The sequence below is a fragment of the Elaeis guineensis genome, chromosome 13 (assembly GCF_000442705.2).
Source record: "Elaeis guineensis isolate ETL-2024a chromosome 13, EG11, whole genome shotgun sequence".
Classification (NCBI taxonomy): domain Eukaryota; kingdom Viridiplantae; phylum Streptophyta; class Magnoliopsida; order Arecales; family Arecaceae; genus Elaeis; species Elaeis guineensis.
Genome location: NC_026005.2, coordinates 54,258,010 through 54,280,613, shown reverse-complemented (window position 1 = coordinate 54,280,613; position 22,604 = coordinate 54,258,010). Strand labels below are relative to the sequence as shown.

At 35.3% G+C, this 22,604-nt stretch overlaps 1 protein-coding gene across 4 annotated transcripts in view; it reads right to left on the bottom strand.

The window, feature by feature from the left end:
• LOC105033823 (probable histidine kinase 5) overlaps window positions 1-21,038 on the bottom strand; it is a 29,069-nt gene extending 8,031 nt beyond the window's left edge. Inside the window, exons 1-5 of one of the 4 annotated variants that reach the window (XM_010908754.4) lie at window positions 20,150-21,038; window positions 19,965-20,049; window positions 18,075-18,322; window positions 16,662-17,102; window positions 15,725-16,003 (exon numbers count right to left, since the gene is read on the bottom strand). In XM_010908754.4, coding sequence (XP_010907056.1) covers window positions 15,725-16,003; window positions 16,662-17,009 — 627 coding nt within the window. In that variant the 5' untranslated portion in view covers window positions 17,010-17,102; window positions 18,075-18,322; window positions 19,965-20,049; window positions 20,150-21,038. The remainder of the gene's footprint in view (window positions 1-15,724; window positions 16,004-16,661; window positions 17,103-18,074; window positions 18,323-19,964; window positions 20,050-20,149) is intronic. The other 3 variants (XM_010908753.4, XM_010908755.4, XM_073247316.1) reach the window with 3 other exon arrangements.
• Window positions 21,039-22,604: the final 1,566 nt, after the last annotated feature.

The following is a 22,604-nucleotide window of genomic DNA, read 5'->3' as shown; positions in this document are numbered from 1 at the left end:
TATTACAGGATGAGGAAAATCAATAAACCTATTTAAAATGTTCATTTAAAGGAAAGAATAAAAATTATAATTAAAAAACTAAAGGGATTATAAAGACAAACAATGAACCATAATATCATGCTCTCCTAACAGTTTTTGCACTTATGGTAAAATATCTGGACATCTGTATCCACATCCAAATAATACTCAATATCACTATTTGTATCCACAGAATTAAATAAAAAGAAAAAACTGTATCCAAATCCCAAAGATGCATGTATATACCAAAATACATGAATACATGCAGAGATATAGATACATTTATAGACATAGAGAGTTGAGATGGATTACACTTCAAAGCTATAACAATAAATCAACTATAATCATCTCAAATTGAGTATCTACACCTGAGTTCATGATTTACAGTGTTAGATACAGAAAACAATGAAAGAAATATATGTTTTGGAGCTCTCCTACCTCCGCATTAACTAGATAATTTACAAACAGTACCAATACAGCCTATGGAGATTTAGATCAAATTGCATATAGCGACCTGACCTGTCATCTACATAATTGCACATTAACACCTCTCTGATAGCAGAAATTCCCCAATATGGAAACAAACTTAAGTTTCCATCAGCTGTAACTGTCACGCCCCCGACCCGAGATTGTGAATCGAGAGTCATGGCAATCGCCGCATAATCATAGAAAACTCTTCCTATAAGCATGCAAGGCATCTTATCATGTTATCTTAAACCAACAGCGGAATAATTAGTCAATAATTTAAATCCAAAACATAACGACATAATTTTTTTTTCCTTAATGTCTCAATAAATTCAACAATGATTCATAGTCCTTGCATCAAATTCAATAAGCCTTTCAACCTAAAATAAAAGTATGAAGATTCTGCTTCTGATCACTCTTCCATTCATATCTTATATCATCTTAATTCTTCAACATCTGTAAAAACAGTAAATAGAAGGTAATGAGCTAGACAGCCCAGTAAGCAATGATCACTTCTCAATAGATTTCATTAGGCATTTAAGTAAATAATTATTTATAGAAAATAAGCATATAGAGTTCATCAATTCGAAATCAATTTCAATTATGCAACATAATTCATGCCAAATTTTTTTTTTTTCGAAAATTCAAATTTCTTTCGAGATTTCAATTTCTTTTGTTCTTCAATTCTTTTCGTCAACCATGAGCTATGACCACATTTTCCCTGTGGCAGGGTCATAATACCGCATATCTGCTTGCGGTAGGCTGCGAATCATCTGGCAGCAAAGTCCTTCGGAACCGCTGGTCTCTCTGGCGGTTTGTCGCTGGTCTCTCTGGCGACATGTCGCTGGTCTCGCTGGCGACATAAACCCTCAGGACAAACAATTGCCAACGTATATGCCCCCATTGGCAGGGTCCTTTACATAGTCAGGTTGTCAATTCATAATGTTTCTTATATCATAATTCTTCATAAATCATATTTCATATTCTAATTTCAATAATAAAACATATAATCATGTAGTATCGAAATCAATCAATATAATGCATCATGAAATCAATATGTTCAATCATGCTTCATCATAACATTTCAAATAAGATATTTTCATAACAAAATACCATTCATCCAATTCATGCATCGTTTCACAAATCATGTCAGAAAAATACATTATAATTTGCCGATAAATCTAAAAAAAGTGAAACATTACTTACCTCGAACGCATTCCAATAAATCCACATAATTCTATAAATTTTCTTCCAAAAATTCGGTTCATAGATCATATCACGATATCCCATGATCAAACATCCACAATTCTATACAGAATCAATTTCAATAATTAGAAAGAATACGAATACCATATTTTAATGGTTTAGATTGGATCCGATCATCTAATTTTATCTAATCAAAATCTAATTAGGACCTAAACGATCCAAAGTTTGACTATCAGATCAAGTCGAATAAGAAGTGATAGGACCAAAGTTTCTTCATCGATTTCATAAAATCAAGTAGAGAGAGAAAATCAGAGGAGAAAGAATTCATGAGGTACAATTCGAATTTATCAGGTGATACAATCCAACATTACGATTGGTCCAATATCTCGATTGGTGAAATCAACATGATCAAATCAAGTCATGACTAGATCGAAATCATGGATGATCAAATCTAAAGATTCATGGTCTGATCAAGGTGGATGCCAGTACGCTGTCTGACAACCATGGATCAGGGTTCTTCATTAGAATCAGATCAGAACTATTAAAAGAAATTTCTTCATTCACTAACCTTTTTAGAGAGAGAATCAATCAAGAGAGAATATTTTAGAGAGAAAATTTTAGAGAGAGAAAATTCATTTTGAATTCTTCAGACAATATGATTCAACAAATTCGATCGATCAGATCAAATCATGCTGAAATTATCATGTGGACAATTCAATAAGATCATGAGAAATAAAATCTAAAAATATCTGATCTCATCAAAGTGGATGTCGGTGTACCGTCCGACGATCACAGATCAAAAATCCATCACGAGGATCATTTAAATTCATCATCATTCTTCTCAAAATTTTAAAAATCTTAGGAGAGAGAAAAATCTAGAGGGAGAATTCTAGAGAGAGAAAGTAGAGAGAGAAAGTCCAATTCTAGAGAGAGAAAATACTAGTTCAAGTTGAAGGAAGAGAGGGAAGAGAGAGAAACTCTCTTTCTCATATTTTATTATTTATATCATTATTTATTAATTAATTTAATGATTTTTTTTTTCTTTCTTTCTTTTCTTTCTCTCTTTCTTTCTCTTTTTTTTTTCTTTTTCTTCACAGAAGAGAGGAGAGAAAATCCTATTATTATATTATTATATTATTATTATTATTTTATTTTTCTTCTTTCTTTTTTTCCTTTTCCTTTTTCTTTTCTTTTCTTCTTTTTCTTTTCTTTTTCTTTTCTTTTCCTTTTTCTTTTCTTTTTCTTCTTTTTCTTTCCCGTGGGTTTCTTTTTGGGCTGAAACAGGGGACCTTGAGGTCTCCTCGATGATGTTCCGACCGACGGCGCAACCAGTGTGGGACGGCCGTCGATAGGAGAGGCGACCCGACGGCAAGAGGCCAAAACCGGTGGTCGGCGGTGACCACCGGCGACGGAAAAACGGCAAAAAGGAAGGTTCTTCCACAACAAAATCCGACGACTCCGGTCACCGACGAGCGTGCACATCGGCACGGGAAGGAGGGGAGAGAAGAGAGGAAGGGGAGGCTTACCTCCGTCGCCGGCGAAGCTTTTCCGGCGAGAAATTGGACGGGCACAGGGACGGTCTTCCGTGGGAATTTTCCGGCGATTGCCACCGACTGGGCTTAGAATCCTCGATGGAAGGAAGAGAGGAGGGATCTCCTCCTTAAATAGAGCCGGAGGGAACTCGTCTCCGACTCCGATTGGGAGCCGGCGAGAGTTGGAAGAAGACTCCCGAAGGGAGTCTTCTCCCTGTTTTTTCTTTTTTTTTTTTTCGTTTGGGCTTGGCTGGGCTGGGCTATCACATTTTTCCCCTCTAAAAGAAATTTCGTCCTCGAAATTTTTCTTGCTTGAGTCTTCATAGTTTCTTACTTGAATCTCACCCACAAATATTTCAATAGTCTAATTCTTGATATAAATTCATTCTTAAATCATTTCATAAGAAAAAAATCGGTACATCAAATATCGATCTGAAATGGAACCATTCATTTTCTTATTTATCAAGATCAACATCTCAAAGATTTTTAATATTTCAAGATTTTAAAATTATGATCTCATTTCCTGTAAAAATTAATGTTCAATATCTCATGACTCAAATTAAAATCAAATCTATCTCTTATGAATAGAAGAAGGTCAATGTCTCTATTCTTACATAAGAACTTCATTCATCATCATTCATTTATTTATTTATTTTTAAATATTATCCACTCTTAATTTCAACCCATCATAAGATAGGAAAACATACTTATGTGAATCATATGATGACATCTCAATCAATCAAAATTCAAAAATATTTTCTCTTATTCATACTTTCAAAGATTGAAGATTTATCATTTCAATCTCATTCTCGAACTTTTGATATTTTAATTCTCGATACAACTTCATCATTAAGTCATTTCATAAAGATCAATATCATCATTGTTGATTGAATCCATATCACTATTTCTAGTCATCGAAATTTTCTTACTCAAATCCTCAAACTCTTAAATATTCTAATTCTTGAAACAAATTTTTATCATTAAGTCATTCCATAATAAAAATTAATAACTCAAAAATTGATCTACATCAAAACTATATTTTTCTTATAATCAAAATCAATATCTCTATTCTAAGTAAGTATATCAATTTTCTTTATCTAAACATTAACAACTCTTAATTAATCGATTCATTATCAAATTAAATTATAAATAACTCCAATCCATCTTTTGTAGAATAATCGTCAATATCAATAGATAACCTCCATCTTTTTCATTTAGTCAGAGAAATAATAATAATCAAAAGAGTTCAAACTTCAAATTTTATTATACTCTGGAGATAAATATTTGAGTATAATACTCTAAGATCAAAATTATCATCCGATAAACGATCTCAAATTCTTCCAATAATAGAGAATTGAAAAATTCAATTTTAGGATAGAGAAAACTTATCTCTAAATATTCTAAATCTAAAAATCAAAAATCAAGGGTCCACTCATCCTAAAATCAGGATGCTAAAAATTTTGTAGCATTGTAGGTGGAAGCACTACTTTTAAAAAATCACATTAGGATATCTAAAATAATTTAAAATTTTAAAATATTATTCTTTTAATATCAATGAATTTTTTGTATCAAACTATATCATCTATCATAATAAATCTTTAACTCAAAGGGTCAATATTCCTAACTTACTCAAAGTAATCCAGATTACCATGCTTCCGCTGCGCACTCTGATCTAACAATCAAAATTTCTTAGCTTCATCAAAAAATTTTGATCAAATTATTTCTTTATCTTATCAATAAAAAAGATATAAAATTTTAAATTTCAATTGAAGCAAAAGATTAACTTTTAATTCTCATTCATACTTCTACTGGTATACAATAATCTTGATTAACCCTTGAGTCCAATATCATATTTAAACCATCATATAGATTTACTATAATCAATATGAATCAAATCTTAATTCTCATATCAATTCAATTCGATAATTTTCAAACCAAAAATTCTTATAAGTCAAATCAATGAAAAAAAATCCTTCGATACTCCACAAAATTTGGATATAATCAGAATATATAAGAATTTCAAATCATTATTTTTTTTAAAAAAATTTCTATCATCAGGATCTTCAATATCTATCAAATATCTTTTCATAACAATCATACAAGCTTCAAAAAAATCAAATCTCCATTTAATAGTAAATTCAATTAGGGACCTCGTTAACAAAAGTAAAGGAACTCCATATCAATTTTTAAATCCAAAATTTCTAAATTGTAAATTCACATGAATCCCTTAATCTGAAATAAATATAAATCAGATCTTTTATCTTAATCTAAAGATATCAATTTTTCATTAACAACCTCAACAATAATATCAGAAAATCTCTTGATCAACTTAGATACGAAATCTTTAAATTGAAATTTCATACGCATCATGTAGTCTCCAAGAGACATAATAAGATCTATTATCTAGATCTAAGGATGATGATTAAAGCTTCCAATACGATGAATATCCTACAATCTCAAAATCAATTTTATCAATAAGAAATAGGCTTCTTTGCAATATCTCCAAATATGCATTCATCCTAATATGCCACTTTATATATGATCCACATACCAAGTTCACTTTCGATAAATATTCCAATCAAGCATCATAAAAGATTTTTCTTAGTCCATCCTAGAACAATATTTTATCGTCAAATCTTTATCTTGCTAATAATAGTCAACTTCTCAACTAGAAGTAATATCATAGTATTCTCTCACATCGAATTTGAACTTACGATTCACTTGAATAACCAATGATCAAATTAATAACCATAATGCACAATAAAATTTTATGTCAATCCTTTTGTGATTACTTTCGATCAAGATCTAACTAATCATATCATGATCAATAGATCATCCATCATATTTTAAATTCTATATGTCATAATCTCTTGCGATCCTTTTATACATAATCTCAATGTTTAATCAAAATTTATAAATATTTCTCCCACTACAATCATCAAAGATCTACACTATAATGTCCCTAGTATCTATCCACTTACACCCATTCTATATCTGATTCTATGTTTCATGATTTATCCACTTATGCTCTGATACCACTAATAATTGTCATGCCCCCGACCCGAGATTGTGAATCGAGGGTCATGGCAATCGCCGCATACTCATAGAAAACTCTTCCTATAAGCATGCAAGGCATCTTATCATGTTATCTTAAACCAACAGCGGAATAATTAGTCAATAATTTAAATCCAAAACATAACGACATAATTTTTTTTCCTTAATGTCTCAATAAATTCAACAATGATTCATAGTCCTTGCATCAAATTCAATAAGCCTTTCAACCTAAAATAAAAGTATGAAAATTCTGCTTCTGATCACTCTTCCATTCATATCTTGTATCATCTTAATTCTTCAACATCTGTAAAAACAGTAAATAGGAGGTAATGAGCTAGACAGCCCAGTAAACAATGATCACTTCTCAACAGATTTCATCAAGCATTTAAGTAAATAATCATTTATAGAAAATAAGCATATAGAGTTCATCAATTCGAAATCAATTTCAATTATGCAACATAATTCATGCCAAATTTATTTCTTTTTCGAAAATTCAAGTTTCCTTCGAGATTTCAATTTCTTTTATTCTTCAATTCTTTTCGTCAACCATGAGCTATGACCACATTTTTCCTGTGGCAGGGTCATAATACCGCATATCTGCTTGCGGTAGGCTGCGAATCATCTGGCAGCAAAATCCTTCGGAACCGCTGGTCTCTCTGACGGTTTGTCGCTGGTCTCTCTGGCGACATGTCGCTGGTCTCGCTGGCGACATAAATCCTCAGGACAAACAATTGCCAACGTATATGCCCCCATTGGCAAGATCCTTTACATAGTCAGGTTGTCAATTCATAATGTTTCTTATATCATAATTCTTCATAAATCATATTTCATATTCTAATTTCGATAATAAAACATATAATCATGTAGTATCGAAATCAATCAATATAATGCATCATGAAATCAATATGTTCAATCATGCTTCATCATAACATTTCAAATAAGATATTTTCATAACAAAATACCATTCATCCAATTCATGCATCGTTTCATAAATCATGTTAGAAAAATACATTATAATTTGTCGATAAATCTAGAAAAAGTGAAACATTACTTACCTCGAACGCATTTCAATAAATCCACATAATTCTATAAATTTTCTTCCAAAAATTCTGTTCATAGATCATATCACGATATCCCATGATCAAACATCCACAATCCTATACAGAATCAATTTCAATAATTAGAAAGAATACGAATACCATATTTTAATGGTTTAGATTGGATCCGATCATCTAATTTTATCTAATCAAAATCTAATTAGGATCTAAACGATCCAAAGTTTGACTATCAGATCAAGTCGAATAAGAAGTGATAGGACTAAGATTTCTTCATCGATTTCATAAAAACAAGTAGAGAGAGAAAATCAGAGGAGAGAGAATTCATGAGGTACAATTCGAATTTATTAGGTGACACAATCCAACATTACGATTGGTCCAATATCTCGATTGGTGAAATCAACATGATCAAATCAAGTCATGACTAAATCGAAATCATGGATGATCAAATCTAAAGATTCATGATCTGATCAAGGTGGGTGCCAATGCACTGTCTGACAACCATGGATCAGGGTTCTTCATTAGAATCAGATCAGAACTATTAAAAGAAATTTCTTCATTCACTAACCTTTTTAGAAAGAGAATCAATCAAGAGAGAGAATATTTAGAGAGAGAAAATTTTAGAGAGAGAAAATTCATTTTGAATTCTTCAGACAATATGATTCAACAAATTCGATCGATCAGATCAAATCATGCTGAAATTATCATGTGGACAATTCAATAAGATCATGAGAAATAAAATCTAAAAATACCTGATCTGATCAAAGTGGATGTCGGTGTACCGTCCGACGATCACAGATCAAAAATCCATCACGAGGATCATTTAAATTCATCATCATTCTTCTCAAAATTCTAAAAATCTTATGAGAGAGAAAAATCTAGAAGAAAAATTCTAGAGAGAGAAAGTCCAAATCTAGAGAGAGAAAATACTAGTTCAAGTTGAAGGGAGAGAGGGAAGAGAGAGAAACTCTCTTTCTCATATTTTATTATTTATATTATTATTTATTAATTAATTTATTAATTTTTCTTTTTTTTTTCTTTCTTTCTTTTCTTTCTCTCTTTCTTTCTCTTTTTTTTTCTTTTTCTTCACAGAAGAGAGGAGAGAAAATCCTATTATTATATTATTATTATTTTATTTTTCTTCTTTCTTTTTTTTCCTTTTCCTTTTTCTTTTCTTTTTCTTTTCTTTTTCTTCCCTTTCTTTTCTTTTTCTTTTCTTTTTCTTCTTTTTCTTTTCTTTTTCTTTTCTTTTCCTTTTTCTTTTCTTTTTCTTCTTTTTCTTTCCCGTGGGTTTCTTTTTGGGCTGAAATAGGGGACCTTGAGGTCCCCTCGATGATGTTCCGACCGACGGCGCAACCAGCATGGGACGGCCGTTGGCAGGAGGAGAGGCGACCCGGCGGCAAGAGGAGGCCAAAACCGGTGGTCGGCGGTGACCACCGACGACGGAAAAACGGCAAAAAGGAAGGTTCTTCCACAACAAAATCCGGCGACTCCGGTCACCGACGAGCGTGCACATCGGCACGGGAAGGAGGGGAGAGAAGAGAGGAAGGGGAGGAGGCTTACCTCCGTCGCCGGCGAAGCTTTTCCGGCGAAAAATTGGATGGGCACAGGGACGGTCTTCCGCGGGAATTTTCCGGCGATTGCCGCCGACTGGGCTTAGAATCCTCGATGGAAGGAAGAGAGGAGGGATCTCCTCCTTAAATAGAGCCGGAGGGAACTCGTCTCCGACTCCGATTGGGAGCCGGCGAGAGGAGGAAGAAGACTCCCTTCGGGAGTCTTCTCCCCTATTTTTTCTTTTTTTTTTTTTTCGTTTGGGCTTGGCTGGGCTGGGCTATCACAGTAACATAATACCAACAAAGTGTCCCTATTGGGACTATACAAACAAAGTATTCCTATTGGGACTAATCTCTTCAAATTAATTGACAACATTACTCTCATCTATTGCAACTAGTAAACCAGTCAATATTATAGCCCATATCTCTTATAATTTCCCATGCCTTTCCTCTTGGCCATATAAAGCTTCTAGCAAGTTCTGCTGTTTGAGGCAGCCATTGCTGAATTTGAGCTCCTCAACACTTTCCATGCTGGAGTTGAGATTGTGATTTTTTGTTGTCACCCCCATGGAGAATTAGGTGATTCATGTGCTTAAGGGTGTTTTTTGCATTTTTGATGATGGAATTATCGTGCCATTAACCTAAGGTTAAGGTCTGTCGGTTACTCAAAGAATAGGACCTATTTGGGATTTCCTAAGAGAGGGGAGGTTCTCATATGTAAAATAGGGATCTTAATATATAATTAATCTATAAAGATAAAGATCGTATACAAAAAGAAAAGAAAGCATTAACATATATTGTAGGCCATAAAAAATTTGAATACACAAATTGATCATAAACTAGATATTGGAAGACACATAAAATTCACAATTCCTCAAAGTTAAATGCTTCTAAACTAAAGCTAAATCAAAACACTGTATAGCTTCATTAGAATAGCTCATTTTACAACCACTTGATGCATATGTAGGAAATCTACAAAATATTTTTTTTCTTCTCAATTATACACATTTTTAAATTCCTTAAATAACGATTTTCATGTGCATTTCCAATCTTAATGTTCCATCATTGATTTTGCACTCAAAAATAAAGCCTTCAATCTTGTAACCCAATCCTCTTTTAGAAAATTTGCTGGATGTAGCTAATTAACCCAATCCTCTTTTAGCCCTATTCCCGATTCAGCTAAGAAAAAACTCCCACTCCAATTATACCACCATCTAAATCACTTGTTTCTCATATTTGAAAAAGATATAATGTATCAATAATGTCTTAATTGGTGTCCCGACCCTTACAAATTTCTAGCCTCATTGTCTTCTTGCAGCATCTTCGTTTTCTTTCTTGAGTAAATCACAAAACCCCCTAAGGTTTACGTTTATTGCACTTACACCCAATCAAGAAATATAGAACTGTCCTGAACTGCCTAGTTTGGGATATATCGAGCTGTGCCGACAGATAACCAGGATAGTTCCAACATTCAAATGAGAAATTGGTGGAGGGGGGAGGGAGAAGGAAAGAGAGGAAGAGAGGAAGGAGGGCTGCTGGAGGGCCGTGAAGGGCCAGAGGAGAACCTTCGCTCTCTGCATTCGAACTAGGGGTCCGTCATGCCCTTTTTTTTTATTTTGCAAACTTTAAGTGAAGTCAGCAACGTGTCAACTTCATCTAAAGTTTGCAAAATAAAAAAAGAGAGCCCAACGAACCCCTATTTCTAACATTAGGAGGGCGGAAAGCCTCCTCCAGCCATCCATAGCCCTCCTTCTCTCTCTCTCTTTTTTCCTCTCTCATGTTCTTCCTCTCCCCCACCCTCTCTACCATGTCAGGCTGCGCTCTACTGACTTTTACCATCCCTCCCTCCCTCCCTCCCCCCTCTCTCTTCCTCTCTCCCATTCTTCCTCTCCCCCGCCCTCTGTTATGTCGATATAAGCCCAGCATAGAACAGCTTAAGGGTATACCCAAGGTCCGCTGTACCGATAACCGATGCCCGTACCGGCTCCGAATCGATATGGTACGGTATCAGTACCATACCATACTGATACATGGTACACTCCGGCATACCGATTCGATACCGATATAATTTTTTTTTTATTTTGTTTCATTTTTTTTGGATCTCTAAGTTATTAATTCATAATTATAACCCCAAAATTACATTATATTGCATATTATTGATATATTTGGGTTCAATTTTTGAGTTCGATAATGGTACAGAAAATCTTGATCCAAAATTTTAAATATATAATTATTTACATTATATTACAACTCTATCATCCTAAAATAAAAAAAAATGTATAAATGTACATTAAAATGTATCTAAACTTTTAAAGTACAAAGCACAAAAAATAATATACTAACCTCAAAATCTACTCTGCATTTAATATCTCGTCGAGTGTCTGTGACACTCGTAAATATCTGGATCATTGACATAGTCTGAAGGAACATCAATCCATCTCTCTAATCAAGAAGCACTGTACTCCTAAATATTCATCCCATAAGACATCCTCTCTGGATTGAAAGACGTCTCAGATTTCTCACTCAAACTCTGGCTCTGAAAAGTATTCTCGGAACGATGGTATGGCTGTGATGGAGTCTATCCAAATATGTCGATAGCAAAATCTGATCCGTAAGATGCTCCAGACTGCATAGGGTAGTAACCACTAGAAGACGATGTCTCAGATGCACCATATCTATATAGATCATAAGATGGCTGTGGGTAATAAGATCTATAATGCGAGGATGATCCAGATACATCCATGGATCCTAATCCACATGCAAGATCATCTGCAGCTGCATCGTATGCTGGACGACCTCTAGAAGTCCATCGTCTATATGAAATCGACTCTCTACGGTCTTTACCGACTCGTCCACCATGATCCCTATCTTGTGTGGTATGTATAAACTGAGACTCACCGATGAATCGAATATCACCCTGCGTCTCCTGTCTTCCAGTTCTTGATCATCAGATCCATGACTACTACTACTAGTACCATCATCACTATTCCTGATCTCCAAATCTGAGCCAGATAGCTCTTGTACTCTCGAGAGTGGTGCACGTGCAACTGTCTTTTCTTTTCTCCCTTTGTGCCCCTCTGTGACTGAGTTTCCTATGATTGAGAGGATGGATGTCATGTTGCTGACCGCCGACCTCATCTACATATTTCTCGCTCAAACTTCTACGAGGATGTTTCGGACATCGAGTCATGTGATGAATGAGTCCTCTGCATCCCCTTAGGCCATGACTGATCAGTTGAAATTTTATGGAATATTTCTTTCTGCCCATTGTTCTGGATCCACCCTGATCTCCCTAGCTACCACACTGGCTGGTCGTAGAGGGGACCCCAACTCATCAAGCTCTGGCTCCTACTGCTGACCTGCAAGCCATCTGATAATCGGATCGTTATCCTCATCAGCATAATCATCTAGTGTTGAATCAGTGTACTTCAATTGTACTTCCTTCTGAATGCATTTTAGCCTCAATCTCAGATTATAGTGAACATATACAAGATCATTGAGGTACTTTTGTGTCCGACGATTTCTCTATTTGCTGTAGATAAAAGCGAAAGTTGATCAATTGCACTCACAGCCATTAGCAGAGATTGTCTGGAAAAGAATGCGGACAACCACATCTCTCAAATGTTATGCAGACATTCCAAAATGAATCCACCATTCAGCTGTAAAAACAAAATTATATATCAAATTTTATGATATTATTAGGCATATGATATCAATCTATGCTTTTCATTATTGATATGTAATTTATCTGGATTCATCTGTTTTTTGTTTACGACAGTTGATGGGATTCCATAGCTGTCTGATCCCTCTCTAAACTGTTTCGTCTGTAACAAAATATTTTTATTAAATTTATAAATATATCATTGAATACAGATCGAATTCAGTTGAATAATCACATCTGTTTTAAACTAGCATACCTCTTGCAAACACAAGGATGCGATTTTTGGATCAGATACCATCTTATATATCACATTACGAAGAGCAGCAAGAAGTTTGTTATCCATATCTATCCCAAGAATGGTATACTAGAATCTCAGATTCAAGTAGTAAGTTGCAGATAAATTTCATAATTGATTAAGTACACTTTTATAAGTATAAGAAAAGAAATATTTTAAAGTATTCTTGAATCCGTGCTTACCGACTAAATACAAATTTTTACCCATCTGATAGTTCCAACGGCGTTCAATGATGTTAATAAATTTCTGAGCATGCTTCGGATTATTTTTACTGATTTATTTCTTTGCCCTCTCCATCATGTAATATAAGAAGTCCATCTAAGGATATCTTTCACTATCTACGGCGTGAAGCACCTCGTATAATGGCTTAATAGTCTTCACTATCTTCTCAGCCCATTATCAGAATGACTGACTCGTCATCAAGTTTTCCACATGACTTCTATCAATGCCGGCCCTCATATATCTGCTCTCCTGCCACTCAGTACTGACAAACATCTGACATAAGACTGCTTTCTTCTGAAGAAGACTATCAAGTGCTATGTAGTTAGTAGCAAATCGTGTGACATCCAGTCTTAAGATCTCCTCCAAGTATATATCTGCATTAATGAAAGGATCCATGTGTGATTGTAGATGAATCTAGTAGTAGTCTGGGCAATCTCCACTACCTGCTGCACTTTATAAATCTTTCTAGTATCCATCAATATAAGATCAATTCAATATGCAGCACATGGGGTCCAGTATATCTACGGTTGCAGCTCCATCAGCAACTCTCCAGCAGTCTTATATTGTGGTCCATTATCTGTGATGACTTGCACGACATACTACTCACCCATTGAATCAATCACCTCTCCATCAAACCAAGGATATATGCGGTATTGTGCATCTTATCTGAAACATCAATTGATTTATGAAAAAATATTTTTCATGACAGTATGTCAAAAAATTAATGATGCTCCATCTAGTAAGACCAATCCAATCATCGCACAACACTGTCAGTCCATATGTGGGCCATTTATTCTTATAAGAAACAATCCATCTCTGCAGATCCTCTTTGTTACTATCAAGAAGCTGACCATAGATGTCCTTAGATCTTGACGGATCTACACCCTAGCCGGCGACCTCTATGACTGAAATGACAGATCGATAGTAAGGATTGCCTGCTGCATTTACTGGAATATGGCTGAAATGAAACTATGATTCAATAGCTCGCCACATATCCTTTTTCTTATCTTTTTTCACCAGTGTCAATCTTCTGCTGTTTTGAATCTTTTTTCATCATATTTTTTTTGAATTTATTTTTTTAATAATTTTTTATAAATATATATATATTTAAAAAATATATAATTAATGAAAATCAATGATTTTAGTATCATGATGTAGATCTTCCAAAGATCTATCACATATTATTAAATCATATCAAAATTACAAAATTTTGACATGATTTTCTCTTCTTTTTTTTATTTCTTCATTCTTATTCTTTTTTAGCTACAAAAACATAAAAAATAAAATATTTACTAAAAGAATAATACATTACCTTACTTCTGATCGAAAATCAACGTCTCCTCGAACTAGTGTTGCAATTTGATGAAATTTTTTTTCCTTTTTCTAATTTTTTCGGCCCGTGTTGTCGAACGCCTAAAAGGTGAAAATGCTCCAGAGTTCTCTAAGAGAACTCTCGGGTTTCTCTCAGAGAAAGCATCTGGGCTGCCACTAAATGACAGCCCAAGCCCCACTGCACCCCTCCACACCCCATATGCCATTATCGGTATGGTTCGGCTTTGGGCAATATGGCTCTGAACCATGCTGAACCATCCATTTAAGTGCGGCTCAAATATTTTTTCAAAAAAAATGGCCGAATCGGATCGGTTGGCCGTCAGTCCGGTTCGGTATGCTCCGTATCGAGTGGTTTGGCCCGATACGGCATTCTCTGAGTGTATCGAACCATGCCATCCGCTGACTAGTATGGGCTCTGATAGTAGCATAATGATCCTTGCACCCAATAATTTGTAAAATCTACACTTACACCTAATTAAATTAACGATGTTAGTAAAACCATTTTCCTCACGTAAAAAGTTGAAATTGTCCTAGAGTTGAGAGAAGGATACACATATTTTCTTATGTCCTTGGGTGGTTGTTATGTTGCTTAAGGTTATTTTGGCCAGTTTTGAAGTTTTTTTTTTTTGATGTGGGATTCGGGTCCCATCTAAAGTTAATAGTTTGACTAACATTTTATTGAGTTATGGGTTAACATATTGGATAAAAATAAACCTCAGGAGGATAAATGTAGGCTTTTCAAACTGTCAAGTGTAAGGATAATTTACCCCTTATCTTAGGATTTTTTTGTAATTTACTTTTTTGTCCTCAACTTAGCATTCAAGAGTGATGCATCTTATAGAAAGCACCTCTTTTTATTCCTTGAGCACTTCTTTTTGTTGGTGATAATCCTTCTGTCATTTTATATAATTAGTGTGACTCAAGCACCTACTATTGAATTCAACATAACAATCTTGTTAAAGATTTCCTTGGTAAAATTCTCGCTTTCTGTCCAAATGTTGGACTAAGGAAATGAATGTAGAGATATTACAATCAGTCAACCTCAAGCAGCCATGTTTCCTTCTTTTTTTTGTTCAAGCTTGCATTGGTTATAAGAGCAAACCATGCAAGGTTGCTAGGGGAGAATGTACATGTTATCCTTGCATGAAGGTTATGCGATGATTTCACGTACAAACGACTTAGAATTCTTTTTATAACTATCATGTATTCTGTTAGATAAGAAAACTAGCCCAATCTATTTATAAAATATTGACCATCTAGAGAGAGTATATAAATCATGCATTCTATAAATATAAGATGGACAAAACAGGATGATAAACATATGAATTTACCTTCCCAGACATCATATCGATGGAAATGACGTGAGACACAGCTTCCTGGGAGAATATAACAGGTGCATATTCATCTTGATCAGGTGAGGGGTCAAGCTTCCCATGCGTGAAATCATCTTCAACAGGGGACTGATTCTCAATCTCCATTTTCTTTATCTTCCATCCATGCTGGCTCTCAAATTCCTCCCTCTGAGAATGAAGAACTTTTAAAGCATAAGCAACAGTATTTGTCAGTGGCCTTTCAAATGCTGTTCTGGCTGTATATTCTGCAAAAGTTTTCTGTAAGAAAGGACAAAGTGTTAGAATAGCTGAGATATCCCCTTAATTTACTACAGTCAGAGGTATCACAACCTCAAGCCTACTGGTAATTCAATGATTATATCAGACCTCGTTCCCTATTACAATAAACACAATTTTTCCTGAAGGATATTTTATGTTAGATTCTACAGAACAATGTTGGATGTTGCAGAAAGAATTCACATAATGGACTCTATTATCCATACAAAGCACAACTTGAAGTATTTGTCAAGGAACTGACAACAAGATCAACAACGAGTCCTTATGCATATTCTGTTACTATGATCTGTGTGAGTCAGCAAATACTGTGGGGAGTAGACTAACATAACATGAGTGGTATCTGGCCAACTGAAAAAGGACCTAGATCTGAAATTTGAAAAAAGTTCAATTGCTTAAGTTCTCACAAAGTCACTGTGTGCATTATGTGAAAAAGGAATAGGTCTTCCAAATAATATGATAAATTATACTATACATTCTTGTCAAAGCTTACAACTTGAAGAACATCATCGTCTTTTCTTTAAAAAAAATTATAAACTTTACTGCAGCAACTGGAAGAAAAGTAGATAAAATTATGAGAATCATTAGGTTGTACTAATATAAAAGACTGGAATACAAGATGAGATGTATTTGTAAATAAAACCTGATCAATTGCAGAAGGGTTTTTTCCATGGTGAAAAGTAGAAACCAGAATGGCCAATGCATGCACATGGTTCATTCTCACATTAAACTGATCTTGCAACATCCGTGCTCTCTCATCACACATGTTTGCAAGAGTCTCCTTCCTCCTTGTAATAATGCTTGCATTCATGCCTAAAAATATCCAAATAGATACCAAAAGTCCAACTAAGACCCCTACAAATAGAAATTTCTTCCTCCATTTCCCACCACCCTGAGAATTTTGTTGTTGATAATGCTTTGGCTGCTGAACTTGTTGATCCCTGGACTTCCACAATCTGCTAAGACCAGTTCCTTTATGAAGGGCGACCATTCCCACTAAGACCTACCAAACTATCTTTGAGAAAAACTTCAGAAGACTTTCGACGTTTATTGATTTTTTAGGGTGTGATATGTTCTCATGCTCCTGCAAAAGCAAATGGCATTTGTTGGTCATTTTGTTACCATAATATCCAAATCTACACAATCACAAAAAGATTTGCAAGAGATATGATGTGAATGAGTTGGTATTCGAGGAAAGTAGAAGCAAAATGAAGCATGGTGTGTTCCAGATTGGAAAAAAAGCAATATAGTCAACCCAAATTTCTCCTAATTGTTAATGATAATCTCACAGAAAAATATGTGAGACTAGCCTTCTTTGCATGGACAGAACGCATACAAATGTATTAATCTCCTTATAGGAATGATATTCCACAGTGGAGGAGTTTGTGTATATATGTCACATATGAATACATCCATATTAATAAAGAAAAAGCAAAAAGCAAAACCATTAAATTTCTTCATCATTTATAAATAAAATAATTCTGCAATATGAACATCCTTTCCTTTGGTATCTAATTATATGAACTAAAAGCACATCCAAGATCTGGATGAGTACACACTTGCAGCCTTCTTAAAATTGGAGAAATAATTGCTTGAGGACTGTGATATCTTTATTACATGGTTAAATGAAACCTAGCACAAAACTATAGCAATTACTAGCAGTAGTTATCAGTCACACTGTGTGCATATGGCCTAACCTCTTGTGCATAGGCTTAGACATTGTACAGCACACATAGTTTTTTCATGATATAGTTATACATGAACATCAATGTCAAAAACTAAGAAAATTAATTGTTGCAGACCACAGATGAAGAAAAAGCATGAACATTTTGTGTTTCACATAAAGAAATGAAGCAATTACATGCATCAACTATATCATTGCTAGTATGTAAATTTTTGCAGTCAATTAGAATACTTGGTATCTAGGCTTTTGGTGTTTATTTTGACCCTTGAAGCTATTTCAAACAGCGCAATATTCAACCTATAGAAAGCATAAGAATGGAGCATCATGAACAAAAGGCCTCTTAGCAAATTGAAAATGGAAATGTGTGCAGACCTATAGAACCATTATGTCGTTGCATCTTGTAGATGAAAGGACTTTATCTGGCACAGGTTCATCCTTTAAAGTCTGAACTTCCTGGAATGCACACATTTTGACATGGCATTTATTCTGAAGGACAATGTTATCACTCGCCCATTTTTGCAGATACTTAGACTGCTCGATCTCAAAGTGCAGCACCTCTAAGGCATGTGAGAGGCTACCTCGATCTCAGACAGATTTCTCCATGCATTCTGAAAATATTTCTGCAACACAAAGCAAAGATCTAAGTTGGGGTTGGTAACTAAAATCCAACCAATTGTAGATTTCTTGAAGATTTGGAGAAGCAAATGGGCACACTTTGTCCATTAAAGATCGGTATTTCTAAACTCTGACATAAAGATGCAATCCAACAAAAGGCATAGTGGTTGGAAATTGTTGATACAAGTACATAAGTTTTCTCCTTTCAAACACAATGTGCTAAAAACTGGGATCAGTATGGCCAATGGACTCGATGCTTATTTATGATAACATAGAAGTGCCACAAAACAAAGACCAGCCATATTGCTTGAAGGCTAACTGATGTAACATGATATATGAAGTGGAAGATTCCAAGAGTCGATGTATTTGGGAAAAAGAGTAGATTATCATACAAGATAGTTGAAATGTTTACTCTACATTATGTTTACTCAATCCAGCATTTTTTTCTCAGAGAGGTATTTTCTTTGGGCACTTGTAAAGCTTTATAACTGTAAATTGCATCTCCTCTCTTCTGAGGTAAAGTTTATGGTTTGCTGTGGGTTCAGGCTTCAGACTGTTGTATTGATTTCAGTCACCTGGTGGAGTTTCAATATAAACAAATCCACAAGTAAGCAAAAAAAATGAAGAATCTGTTGGTGGACAAACCCGTTAGTTTCTAACCTAGCCATAGATAGAAAGGAAATTTTTAGGTTTTAAACTAAATATCTGAAGAGATAAGTGAGGAAGCCTGCCTAGCCTTTCCACACCCCACCCCCACATCCTACCATTGATCAGGTGCATCCAGTTTTTCATCTAGAATCCAATTATATTCCAAATATGCCTTCCTGGACCAAGCTTAAAATCCCTACCTCTGTTCATTTTCTATCCATCCCTACCACCCATCCCAATCTCCTCTCAACCTTTTCCCTTTTCTACTTCATTTCCTTCTCCCTTCTCTCCCTCTCTTCCAAATCTATAAGGTCTACTGCATTGCTAGACTCTCTCTGGTTCAAGACTTGTGCATTTCCAACCTGCAATTAGAATCAGGAAAGGAAGTGGTTTGCCAGAGTGGGGGGATGGGATGGAAGGCAGTGTACTTAAATGACCCAAATGAGACTCCAGGTCCAGGACATTCATATCCCTGTCAGTCTGTATTCTATATCTTCATGTTCTTTGACACATCATAATCATACTTTCCCAAAGTGAATCATCATATCAGCAGAAACAGTAGCATAGCTGAACTAAACGTTAAGAGATTGTCAGCCAAGTACAGTAGAATAGAATAGAAACGTTTAATTTCACTCTGAGGTACAACCTTTGTTCACGAATCAAAATTAAACCAAACTCTATAAGCTGCTGGGGGTGATGTATAGCATGAGTTGGACCCATATTCTACTCAGTTTAAGCTTCAATGATATTCATACAAGCACTCCACTTTCTAATTCCATTAATTTCAGGAAAGGACACTCTTCTCTCCTCGTCTTTATATTAAATTTTCATGAAGGACAAGATAACACGTTACAAAATATAGTGCAAATTTAGCGTTATCATTCGCAATATTGCATAATAATTGAATTTAAGGACAAAAACTTTATTTTTTATGAAAAGTTCACATTTTGACGTTGCAATTATGGGAACAAAAATCCCACCACTGCCAAGTGCCAATACCTTCCAATGCTTCCAAAAGCTGCTCTGAAGAACACAATTATCAGTCCCATGATCAGTTTCTGGTCAACTATCGCCAGCTTTGACTCTGGATTAAAAAGCACATAAATGCAACAACTTTGACATTAATTCTCATAAAACCATTCTAAAAAAGTGAAAATAATCAAAAAAGAAAGAAAGAAACCAACCAGGAATTCTTATCGGCCAAACAACTGTCTGCTACTACAAATTCTTAAAGGATATGATCAAAGAAGAAAGAAAGAAACCAACCAGGGATTCTTATCGGCCAAACAACCGTATGCTACTACAAATTATTAAATGATGGGTTGAATTCTCTCTTTGGCAGTCAGCAAGTGGAAGAAGTAACAGAAATCCTCGTGGCCATGCTCCAATTCGTTCATCGTCGCTTCTTCAACAAAAGAACTTTTCATTCAGCAATTCATTGTTGTAATGCTCCAGAACAGACAATGGCTTATGAAACCGAAAACCCCTTAAACTTTATCAAAAACAGAGAGAAAAGGGGAGAGAAAAAGACTAAAAGTGCTGCAGATAAGAAGGGGCCATCAACTTCTAGTCCGTCTTTGGAGAGCTGAGAAGGACTAGAAGCACAATCTAATGACACCCAGGAAGCCAAGAAAAGCAGCAAGAGAAGTAAATATAGCAACAAAAAAGACGAGGGTGGGCAACAACGGGCAGGACTATGGATAGAGTGGGAGAGAAGAGGAAGTGGGGGCAAGATGGAGAACAAGAGACAAGGGCATCTGTGGAAATCCAAGCTTGTGAGAACTGGAACAGGGTAGCTTGGTGCTTTGCGGCATGGGAGGTGGGGGATGGGAAAGCATGACCAGCTGGCAACCATGAAAGGAGGCTGCTAAAGTTTCGATATGATAGACGTGGATGTTCGGACGAAATAGGGGATAGACACCTTGTGCAAAGAATAAAATTTTTAATTAAACTATACTACTTTTGATTTGAAGGGGAAAAAGTTCTCCTAAGGTTGCATGGATACAGAATTCCTAGAAGGTTAAAGGAAATCACTAGAAAAGAGAATCCAAGCTGCAAGGTAAGGTCAAAGAAATTCTATATAAATATATTCTATGCATGGACCTAATTTTTGTTGGAGCATCTCATCGAATATTGGGATAAGAGACCATCCTAAGAATAAGATCATCCCAGATATCGAAATGAGATCATTTCATCATTATCCCAATATCCTAATCAGCATATCTAGAATCAATATTTTATAAAATTTAAAATATTAATTTTTTTAATATATATAATGGGTCATGTTGATGCTAAAATTTAGATCTCGATTGGAACAACTGGAGCAGTGACACATCTTTTCAGAAAAGAGACTTGCAAGACAAGTCCTAGTCGGATTTGACTCCGATGGAAACTCTCTCACACTCAAGTCAGATATCAGGAAAACAAAAAAGAAAGAGTATTTGGGAGAGATAATGCGCATGTATCTTGGAGGTCTCCTAAAGATCATTTGTAGGCGAGTACTGAAAAGCCATTTTGGATAGGTTGTCTAGCCAATTTGGGTGCGATACGACAGATTTTCAGTTGGAATCTTTGAGATCGGACAATTATATATGCCTTATCTGTTTTAGAGCCAGTTGTCGTATCGCAGGTATTTTTAAATTTGAAATGAGGATACAGATAAGATAGAACTGGCTTTGATCGAGAAGGCTTCGGTGCGGTTTGATGAAGATGGATGCCGAAGGAGGAAAAGGGCTAGGGTCAGTCATGCTCACAAGAATAAGTATTGATGGTGTCTGAAGCTTACCTACAGCTGAAGTCAGAGATCGGCCTGTCCAACTGTAAGCTATTGTAAAGACAGACCAGTTGGTGGAGTCTAGGTTTGAGACCAAAGTCAAGATCAGTCGGACCTTCATGTTCTGCTTAGGAAGATCGAATTAAGGATCATCAAGGTCCAAAATTAGGATCGAGGGGGTCCAGAGTTATATACTGAATGATCTTCTTTAGATAGCCCTCTCATGGTTCAGGAGAGACATATCTACTATTGATTCACATAAATGCTTTTGTTCAAATGTTTTGTCATCATCAAAAAGGGGGAGATTGTTGCTCCTAGATTGATTTTGATGATTACAAAGCAGATTGAAGGGATACAAATAATTTTAAATTGAAAAAGTCCTTATGCTCTTCAAGGGCAAAATCATAATTTTGCTAAAATCCTGATTTGATAGTACCATTTGGTAGAATAAATGATTTGAAATCTATTGGTGAAAATTTCATTGTGTTTGGACTTATATTTTTGAAGTTATGAAGGTTTGAAGTGCATGAGTCGACTCATGAGTCAACTCATGGCACTATGAGCTGATTGGCACGCAAAAATTACCCATGGCACGCTAGTTTTCTGGCTTGGCACGACCTGTGAGTCGACTCATGAGTCGACCCACAAGGCATGAGTCGACTCATGAGTCGACCCCTGCTGATTTGAGCCAAGAATCTCCAGAAAATCATTCTCTGGTTTTTGCAACAGAGGTCGACTCATGAGTCGACCCCTGAAGCATGAGTCAACTCATGAGTCGACCCCTGCGATGGAAAATGTCAGCAACGGTTATTTTTTTATCCGTTTTAATTGCTTTTTATGCTTCCTAAAATTGCTCTAACGGCTCT